This window comes from Polyodon spathula, chromosome 12, assembly GCF_017654505.1.
Source record: "Polyodon spathula isolate WHYD16114869_AA chromosome 12, ASM1765450v1, whole genome shotgun sequence".
NCBI lineage: Eukaryota > Metazoa > Chordata > Actinopteri > Acipenseriformes > Polyodontidae > Polyodon > Polyodon spathula.
The window spans coordinates 44654793-44666138 of record NC_054545.1 but is presented as its reverse complement, the minus strand read 5'-3'; the positions used below and the strand labels follow the sequence as shown (position 1 = coordinate 44666138).

General features: G+C 38.6%; 1 protein-coding gene across 1 annotated transcript in view; it reads right to left on the bottom strand.

Moving 5' to 3' along the window:
- Window positions 1-7773, bottom strand: part of LOC121324510 (insulin-like growth factor-binding protein 4) — a 23379-nt gene extending 15606 nt beyond the window's left edge. Inside the window, exon 1 of the mRNA XM_041266488.1 lies at window positions 7001-7773. Coding sequence (XP_041122422.1) covers window positions 7001-7337 — 337 coding nt within the window. The 5' untranslated portion in view covers window positions 7338-7773. The remainder of the gene's footprint in view (window positions 1-7000) is intronic.
- Between the last annotated feature and the right edge of the window lie 3573 nt (window positions 7774-11346).

The following is an 11346-nucleotide window of genomic DNA, read 5'->3' as shown; positions in this document are numbered from 1 at the left end:
ATATAATCAGCATCATGTTTTATTATCGAGGTTGGCAGGACCTTTTTACAAAGACTGAGAGCGCTACAACTATACAACTTCTTTCAGGGCTTTTTCAGACAGAAACAGATTCCTGTCCTGCTGCATAAGCTAGAGATCAAAAAGCCTTAAAAGAGTACTCCAGAAACCTGAAGACGTTGCAGCTTAATAATGACCGGAACACCCACCCCCTGCCATTCATTGTACCGAGATGTGCTCTCTTGACAGTGGCGCGGTCTAGTGTTCCGCAGTGGTGGGCATAATAAATGCAAGCTAAGTCACACGACTCCCATCTCCCGCACTGATTCAGTCAGCAGTCCTCTTGATGCAGTGAAAAGAGCATTAGGAGCTTCTTCTATTACTTTAAGAAGGCTAAAATATCCTGCAGAAGACGACAGCAACAGTGCATGGACTACGAGTCTGGGCACAAACACAAGAGAAGGCACTGGTGACACACAGACATGTAAATATATTTTTGCATGATAAGGGTTAGGGTTAGGGGTGCTTAGGGTTATAACCAGCTAAACCTAGCTCACATTAAGTGCATTGTAACTATGCATAATAACATTGTAATTATGTGTAAGTACACAGGTATTTACCAAGTAATAAATACTCAGTAATTAGAGGCACTCAATGTAAAGCGTTACTAGATTCCACAGAGGGCTACATTGCGACTACAATTCTGCTGCATGTTAGCTGGGCAATTAGCCCCGCAGAGCCATTGATTTGAAAGAGCCATCTCAGCTATCTGAGCTCACAGAGGGGAGCCATGGAAAGTTCACCCGAGGTAAATGTACAGTTAAGCCATATTGGACAACAAGGGATTGAACGCTGTTGACTGGAAAGTAAAGTGAAAAGTCATGATTTTAATTATTATTACATTTCTTAGAAAAACATAACTGGCAGATACCCAAGCCCTGTGGTATAAGTCTGGCACCAAGAGGAAACCAGCATCTGTTTGCTTCCAGTGTTAAACATTAACCCTCGTCACCAGAGATTTGAACTCTGCTGCTTACTGTGTTCAGTGAACCCTGTGGCATTAAGCTTCATTTATGAGCAGATTTTGTTCTACAGCTCTGGCCAAAAGTGTTGCATCACCCTATAGAATGAACTCATTCTGCTTCATAAAGTCGAATGAAACCCGTTGAATAATGTTATGTAAATGTATGACTTAAACACCACTTTTGTACTTTTCCAGATACTTCACAAAAAAAAGACAAGTATGGAAAAATTTAATATTTCGAAATCTAACATGAAATACTCTACTGCTATCATGGATTCTGGTAGACTTTCGCAATATCCTGTTGTAGTTTCTTTGATTACATGATGTTGAATAAAAGATCTGAATTCTGTTCGTATAGTTGTTTTTTTTTTTTTTTTATCCACAAATTCTAGGTGATACTAAACTTTTGGCCGTTGCTGTACATTGCAACAAACATTTGCACGAAACCCCTAAATCTTACTACTGTACTGCCAGTCTTTAACGCATCTAATTATCTGATTCCGTTTCAATGAAGTCACAAAATTCAAATTCAAGCATCAACACCATTGCTTGTGCTGTATTGAGCTAGGTTAACTCCAATAAATAAGGCATTCACTAGTAATTAAAATGATCGGAGGTCACATGACATAATAGCCTGTTGGAATGAATTGTGTATGTACCCTATGCAGTATACAGTATATGCATTATATAAAGTGTTTAGTTGGCCTCAGTTTTCTGTTGAAAAAATGTTCTCTTAAGGGGACCAATGAATGTACAGTTGGGCTTAATATTTTTATTTATTTATTTATAACCAGGAGATCTGCCCATTGAGATTGATCCCTCTTTTACAAGGGGGTCCTGGAAAACAGTAAAATGACAATTGCAATTGCATAAAAAGAATTAAAATTACAACACAATAAAAAAATAAAAATGAAAAACATGTGTGCTTCAAACTTATTCGGCAGCACACAGAGCAAGGTTGCCAGATTTCTGATAGATAAACAGCAACCTCTTTTTTCAAATGAAGCCCAAAAGAAGCGAAACCCTAACCAAGCCCATTTCTGGTCACACTTGCCTTGTGCGTATCTCAAAGTAGTGCAAAATTCAGCAAGGGACACAACTCGACACGACAGCATTGCGAGAAGCGGAGCGGGGAAGGGGTTTGAGGCTGATAAGGCATGGAAGGTTATAGTCTTGTGTAGCGCACTGAGACCAGGAATCTATAGTTTTTATGTAGGCATTGTCCACAAACATTTGTTATGATTTTTTGTTTTACTTTTGACAATTTGTAAGCGACTGCCTGCTTGGGCAAGCCCAATTCTGCTAGCTTTAAACTGAACTGGCAACCCTGATACAGAGATCTAAGAACAGAATTAAATTAAAAAAAAAACAGAGAAAAGATGATCAAATTCCATCTTCATACTGTGATGGAAACAATTCTATGTCCTTGGGAGCTGATATGGAAAAGATCATTCTCCTGAACATGTTCGAACCCACTGGGCAGCACGATTAACAGAACCCTGAGAGTGTACGTTGCTAATTTAATATTATTCCCCTGAGTATCATGCAAGATATTTAAATAAAGATACACCTTGTTAAAAGTGATTACTGTTATAGTTAATAACAGTGCCTTCAAAGAGTTAACTGGTTATGGAGTGATTTGGAAGCTTATGCACAGTCTGACCGTTCCCATGCTTGTTGAAAATGGAAAGAAGGGCCCCTGTGCATGTTTGTTATTTTTTTCCTTTTCTTTATTATTTCCAAGGTCAAACTTGCTGAGATAAGGAGGCTGGACTCTGACCGAGTAGAGAGGGAGAGGGTTCATTTGAGGTTATTCAGCCCCACCCCTTACCACCCACCTTCTCCACATGCAAGTAATACAACTGCAATATTGCATGCTGTAAAGGGATCTCTGGAATGGATAGCTCTCGTTCTGCCATGCCACACCCCAAACAGACATCCAAACAATTACAAGGTAACACTTGGCATTAAGTTTCTCTAATTAATGTGTATTTACATAGTAGTTACTAAATACATGTGCACTTACACATAATTACAATGTTATTATGTATAGTTTTAATGTACTTGTAAATCTTTTTACACGATGTACATAAGTACACAATTGCGTCAGAAAAGGGTTAGGGTTAGGGGGTTAGGAAAAGGGATAGGGCTATATTGTGCAAAAAGATTTACACAATAAGTACATTGTAACTACACCTAGTAACACTGTAACTGAGATGTAACTACACAATAATTACAGACAATAATTAGAGACACTTCATTTAAAGTGTTACCTATTATAATTAATCGGCTTTGATGTTACAGCGTTACGTTGATGAAAAATAACAGGACTGATTTAAAATCTCTTTCAGTCCAGGTGTCAGATAGAAACATAGAAACTGTCCACAGCTACAGTCTAACCACTTTTACCATCTCCCGTGCCTTAGCTATTAGCTCAGCCATGCACACTACACAGTGCACGACTGTAACCTCATCTATGGTTGTAGCTATCGTTTTGCTCCGCTGTTAGGACACTGGAAATCGTTTGCCAGCCTACACCTAGTGCTGCCCCCTTTTCTGGAGTGCAGAGTGTTAAAGCTGACCTTAGAGGAACTTTCATTTTCATTCCTGGCACTGTATGTTTATATTGCTACTTCAGAGACAGTACACATTGCCCTGACATTGCATGAAGAGAAGTCAGAGGACATTGCTGGAAAACATCCACATTGTTAAAACTCTGGACAGTAACTCCTTTATCAGGATTTTTAATTACATCTGGCATCGATGGCTGGGCCTGACTTTTCTGTACTGCAGACAGCGGGCAGCAGGCTACAGGGATCTGCATGAGTTGTGTGATGCCCTGCCATTACAGATTGTGTCCCTAGTCAATGAGAAGAGATGAGGTTAAAAGCTCTAAAGCCACCAATGCAGACCAGTCCAGCTCATAGGGATCAAAGCCCTGTTATAATGCTGCCTTTACATAAAGCAACGGGCATCAACAGAAACCAATGCTTTTGAAGTTCTTTTTTTTATATATTATACCACCACCTTTATGGTTTGACGTGTGTAAATGCACCTAATCAGGCAAATGTACGTAGGCATTGCGCAAATGTAAATGTTCAGTTCTATGCATGCACAGTGTAGTGTCTCTCTCGTGCTGCCCAGCCTATGGAACGATGCATTAAAATGAATTCAAAGTCAAAGGCCTTTAACTTTTAGAAGTGTCCAGTACTGTAGTTACTTATTAAAAAGTGACCCTATCCCACACGAAACAGATAGATAAGATTCCTAACAATAACATTTTTTCTGTCTTTTTTTTTTAAAGGGACACCTGGCTTTAGCCGGACTTTATCCACTGGGATTATTACAAAGAAGTTCATTTTTAAATCTGTGGCAAATAATTTGTAGAAGGGATTAGTCATACTTACACTTTGTGGACATGCAGTTTTGTTCTTTTTTATTTGTATGCATACAATTTGTATATAAGTTGCATTCAATATGCATACAATTTGTTTGAAGTAGCCAGATTCTTTGTAAATGATAATGATATGAAATGGTCTCAAAGATCTTCATTCCAGGCAGGAAAAATGCACCCCTAAAAAAAGTTTGCAAACCACAAAAAACTGATATGAGAAATATGATTTCTCTATGCATAATGCAAGGGATAAGGTACACCCTGCTGTGCAGAACAAGTCTGAAATTGCACCAAGCTTGGCTTCTTTAGACAGCTCTCAGGGTTTTTGGCCAGTACTGTGTTGTGCATTCAGTTTAATTCATTAGGCTTCACCTCATCAACCATGAACCCACACAAGCTGCATTCATTCCGCAACCTTTTTTTTTTTATCTACCAATATTGCTCTGACGGTTTAACTGGACTGCTGTCCACGGAAAATCCACCAACCACAAAAATACAGCTCTGCCTTGGCCACTCTGTAGAGCATCAATTTAAAACAAAATAACTAGAGCGCCTTAAATTAGACCATCAACATGTTTTAATAGTCACCAGTTCAAATATATATTGGGACCATCTGTTGAGTGCTGTTGTGCTATATTGGGCATTCAATGTAACTATAAAGCAGGAGTGTCCAATCATAGCCCTGGATGGCCATTCTACTCCTGGTTTAACATGTAAAATGAACTAATTAATGACTTCAGGGTCTGGATGGACATTTATTTAGTTCAGTTAAACATTTTAGAATGGGGTTAGAATAAAGACCAGGAGTGGAACCTGAGAGAAAAGCCCTAAGAAATGTATAATAACAGGTTCATTTGATCAACCTTTTACAGTATCTCAGAATCAACCATCCTAGAAAAAACATGGAAAGGTGATTTATGTCAGGCATGACCAATCCAGTTCCTGGAGGTACAATTCCACTCGTGGTTTAACAGGTAAAATAATATAGTTAACCACTTCAGGGTCTGGATAAAGGTTTAATTGGTTCAATGAAACAATTTAGAACAGGGCTGGAACACAAGTACAGTGCACAAATGTTTCGGCTTGTGGCTTACATCACTAGACCATGCCACCCACTTCTCTGTGGTCCCGTTACAACCAGCGTTGAACGACTCTCCAAAATACGACACCGCCCTCTAAATTAAAGATGGTTTATAATATGTGATCACAGCACTGGCTTTGCAGTTTCACAGCGTTGTCGTGTGAGCGCTGCCCTCTGCGCTTCAAAGCAAGACTTGCAAGATCTTTCTGTATACAACAAGGCAGTCTAAATAATAAAAAAGCACTATAAACCAAGGCTGATCCACAACAAGGGAAAGGTTTTTTCTTTCTTTTTTTTTCTAGTAGTCTGTAGGTCCATACAGCCCGTTGCCAAGATTTACAAAAAAAAAAAAAAAAAAAAAAATGCAAATAGCAAGGTTCAGCCTCATTTAATGTGATGTAAGGTAGGCGGAGATGATTTATTTATGTAAAGAGCCTCATTGAAACATGACAGGTCGTTTGCAGTCAATTACACTGATGAGGCTTGTATAGGGAGCGCAAATGTTTACTTTGCATTTACAGAGGGCTGCTTTAGCTTCTGAGACGCGAGAAACTCTCTCGGTTGCTTCAGACTACAAATTTGGTTCCCGTGTAGATGAACTTTACCATGTGCAGTAAGAAGCTGGCTTTCTTGTTTAAGCTCAAATTAATGTCACATATTTTACAACAAGAGTAATCCAGTATCAGCTGTTCAGCTTTAGTTTAAGGTTAAAATAATGGAGCATTCTGCACACAGAAATATAAAAGAAGAAGAAGAAGAAGAAGAAGAAGAAGAAGAAGAAGAAGAAGAAGAAGAAGAAGTTTTGAAGGCTATGTACATGCTACATGTACTTTTATGTTATGATCTGAGTCCAGATGTTCAGGCACTTTTTAAACAGTGTTTTTGTACTTCCCATGCTATGTTCATCTGCAAACCTTTTGCAAAGCTTAATCATTGATGTATCAGTATTACATAAGGATAACCAACTTGATCACATAGGGACTTTGGACTGACAAGAGCTTCTGAAAGATAGATCATGCTTCTGTCAGAGTAAAAGTGTTTGCCAAATGGGTGATGTACAATGCTGTTATATCTCAAAGCTGTCTATATGTCGTTGCTGTTTTTTTTTGTGCTTTAAGATTTTCAAAACATTTACAAAGCATGTCAATTATAGAATGGTGTAGTGACTACAGTAAAGGAATCCCAAATAACTCAAGTGCCATTGTTGATTGGTACGTTTCTTGAAGCTGCCTTGAGAGTAATATTTGGTTGGCTGCAAGCTTCTACCCACGACTGTTATAAGTTTGTTGGTCAATTCACCAGGTCACACTTGTAAACCAATCTATGGTCTGAAAGGGTCGTCTTTGGTATTTAAGCTTGTATTGTCCAGAATGCTATACAATATTCTATATGCTAACCTATGGGATGCCCCTCCAGGATACTACAGGGTGCTGAAAGAGTGTTAATGAAAATAAACCATTGCACGACAGAATGTCACATAAAAAGACAATGGAAGCTGACTTACCCGTGGCTTGTAACTGTGTGAGCTCCGATTCTGCCATGCAGATTCCCTGGCCAAGCATCAGGGAGTGCAAGGGCTTCTCCACCCCTGGGGGAGGGAAGCAGCGCATCCCGGAGCCGCAGCGGGGAGAGTACACCCCACAGTAGTTGCCCTTGGCCAGGGCGCAAGTGGGGCAGCACCCACAGCCTGGCTCTCTCACAGTCTCCTCGCACCCGACCGGCGCCTTGCAGCGGGCTAGCTTCTCCTCGGAACAGGGCGGGCAGCGGATGGCTTCATCGCTCAGACACAGGCCCCAGAGCGCCAGGAGGACTGTCACTGAGATGCCACGGCAAGAGGGCATGATTGAAGAATACGGACCGGGATCCCTCCCCCCCCTTCCCTCCACAAGCAGGTGCAAGACTCTTCAGTCCTTTATCGAGAGGATAGATGCCTCAAAATATATGTGTTTTTTGTTTGCTTTTTTTTTTTTTTCAAAAAAATGAATGCAAGAATATCCTTAGGAACAGAAATATAAGGACTCCTTTTTTTCAGGCGGCTGAAAGGTTTGTTTATTTATGTTTTCAAATCGGCAGATATTTCTACTACCAAAAAAAAATAAAATAAAAAAAATAATGAAATGTCTTTAAAATAGCAAGAAAAAAAATGGCAAGGCTTGCTTTTTTTCTAAGTGCAACAGAGCTCCTGTTATGTATAGGTAGAGCTGGTTGTTTTTTAGTCAAATGCTCAGTTAAGTACAGAAACACATTCTTTAACTCAGACTCTAGACTGACTGCACAATTGTAGCTTCTTTGACTTTATACTGGGCTGTAGACACGCCTCCGAGTCCTCAGGCAGAGCCAGGAAGCAGTGAAGGGAGGGCAGCCTAGCACCAAGGCAGGCAGGCTGGGAAGAGATTCCTGGCTCCCCCTCTCCTCCCCTTCAAGAGAACGAATTGCATTTTGCTAATTACAAGGAATGTAGTATCCCTTTACCCGAGCAAACACACAGTGCTCTGGAGCATGAGAGGGAGCCTGTAAAGCAGCTAAACATGACACACTGAACACTGGCAGTTAGTCATGCACGCTGTCAGTTTAAAGCCAGTCTAGAAATCAATGCCGTTTATAAAAAGAATTCCCTCCACGATCAAAAAAGAGACGATGTTACTCTTGCAGAGCCCTGTTTAGCTCAACAGACGTCTGTTGGGTCAATTGTGTTTAATAATAGCAGTTAAATTTGGAATCTTGCGTTGCTGAACTTCAGAATAACATTAAGCTGAAATACACTTCTGGGCAAAGTTTTATTTCTTGTGTTTTTGTGTGTGTGTGTGTGTGTGTGTGTGTGTGTGTGTGTGTGTGTGTGTGTGTGTGTGTGTGTGTGTGTGTGTGTGTGTATTTAAGAAAGTAAATTACAATCCCCTTAAATTACAGATCTAGAAAGAGGGGTTTTGAATCACAGTCCTGGATGGGTCGGCTTACTCCAGGTTTAACAGGTAAAGTGATATAATAACTACTTCAGGGCCTGAATGGAGCTTTTATTGGTTCCATTTAGAACATGGTTGGAACAAAGACCAGGAGTAGAATGGTTAGAATGGCGTGCAGAAGAAAGGAAGAGGCAGAGAAAATGACCATCCTGTGTGAAAAAGATGCACCCATTTCCCTCTGTAGACAAAACAGGATGACAGGATGCGTAACGAAAAACTCATGGTGTTGAATCCCAGAACAGGACCTCGGTATGCTGAGAAAACTATATACTAAATACCATGATAGTCATTTAAAAAAAAATTACAATGTCCAGTATTTAAAAGAAAGATGTACTGTTAGTGTGACTGGGTGAAATCGTGTTCATTTTTGTGATTTATTTTGGGTTAGTATTATCTTTACTTTCATATATGTTTATCTGTGGTATAAATCTGGGATGTCCAATCACGATCCTGGAGGGTCAGACCACCCCAGGTTTAACAGGTTAAAATGAATGTGGATAGAATGAAGAAAACTGTGAGCCACAATTGGGGTCTAATTAAATAATGAATCAAGTCTGTTTAAATGAGGCAGGTGTGTAGAAAAGTATACAGCTAGGCTGGCTGTCAAGGAGTCGAAGTGAGTTGCTCCGGGAAAAGTGACTGTATACTGTTATTTGTTCAATGACCATTTGTTTTCCTTTATTTTTTCATTAAATAAAAGTAGTTGGTAGCATCGCTATTTCGGCAGCTGTCTGATTGCTTGCATCTGATCCTTGCAGTTATAGTATAGTATTTTAAAATAATCTTTAGCCTGGCTAATAATAGAAGTTCATAGTAAATTGGGGGCTATTAAATATATTTGCAAAGCAAAGCAAAGCAAATCAAAATCTTACTTAGGCGCGTGTGACACTAACTTGATATATATATATAATATATATAATATATATATATATATATATATATATATATATATATATATATATATATATATATATAAGGAGGTACAAACAGTGGAGGTACTTTTGATGCCAGGATAACTACACTCAGTTATTTCTATTTCAATCTATTAATGTCTTTGTGATCTCATTTACTGCATAGTTATTGATGTAACGAGCTACTTTTCCATTCTATTTAAATCTTCCGACATTGTGATATTGAGTGTATTTAGCCATCATCTTCTTTTATTCTTCTATATTGTACATTATCTAGTTATATTTCTATTAAAAACTATAAATTGTAGTCTTTGTGTTATGTAAATGTTTTTGTACATTTTTGAACTATTGGTTACTTTTCTGATAGGTGATTCTGTATTATTTCATAGAATGTTGTACCTGTCTCTCCTACATATTTATATTGTGTTACATTTATTTAAAACAGATGTATCTCCCAGTTGCAAATCAGTTTTACACACACACACACACACACACACACACACACACACACACACACACACACACACACACACACACACACACTCACTCACATGCCCGGGTTTGTGTTTAAAGCTCTCAGGTATATCAAAGTGTGTCAGCCTTGTGTTCAGTTGCCAGCGGGATGCCATCACAATGTAATGTGATGCGCTTTTTTTAAAAAAATTTTAATAGGCGAGTGCTCTAATCCACGATTAGGAAATGTTTCAGAACATTTCCAGCCATGACAACAGCCACTCTGAAGAGCTTCCCACAGAGTCGTGGGATAATCTGATAGTGGAGTGGTAAAGGAAAGACAAAATCAAAAAAAAATATATATATATATATATAATATATTATATATATATATATATATATATTATATAGCAATATATATATAGAATTGCATTCCTGATTGCCATGGGAGGAAACAGACATTCGTGTGCCACTGTTTTGCTCCTTGATCTGTTTTGCACTTCACTCGGTTTTAATGGATGCACGAGTGGGAGGGTTGTTGAGTGGATCTGTCCCCTGCACTTAAAATCAGAGAAAAGTGTTCTTCTCTCTCCATCTTCACAGCGCCAGCAGCAGGATAAGTGGCAGCTTGGAACAGCAGCCCCTCTCTCTTAGTTCAGCACATGCTTGTAATATATTGGTTATGCTGAAAGTTTTTAATGTGGTATAATACAGTGCCATTATGAAAGCACAGTATAGCGTGGGAAAGGCATAGCTAAGCAAGTTTGTTATAGAACATATGTATACGAACGGTAGAGCATAGTAAAAATGCAAGCTTTGATAAGCCTTTAAAAAACTGTCCTGATTAGATACAGGTAGTAACCCTTAAAAGTTGTTCATACAATCTTTGAACTGGATGCTCAAAGGGTCAACTAGAGGGATCAGAGTCCAAACCCCATTATATTCTGAATCTAAAGCAAAAACTTGTTCCAAGCAAAAATGCTGCATTGGCCAAAACTGAGTAATAAAAAGTTACATTGTCTTCCGATGTGATATTGCATTAAGGCTAATTTCATGCTGTATCATAAGGCGTTAGTACCATCTTGTGGTCGTTGCAACACATTGCAAAATTAAGAAACCAGGAATTTCCAGGTGTTTATTACAGATGAGCAAATCAAACACTGAGCCGTCAGTCTGCATGAAAAATATAATGTAAACATTATTTGTTTTTGTGTGCTATTCCTCTTTTTTGTTTATTGATTGATTTTACATGGGTGTTGTTCTGTTAAGTACTGTACAGTATTTTACGGTACTGGATACACTGCCAGAAATATACAGATTTCCTTACCTGAGGCAAAAAGCATTTCCTCTATTTTTCAATGAGTTTGTCATGCTCGTAGTGAATATGCTTCATTTTAGTTTTAAAATGTATTCCCCACATTTACAACAAAGTAAAATATAGAAATGAAATAATGTAGATAATTTATTTGAATATTGATAACAATAAGTATAAAAGTGAGCAAGCTGCAATACAAGAAAATAGATTT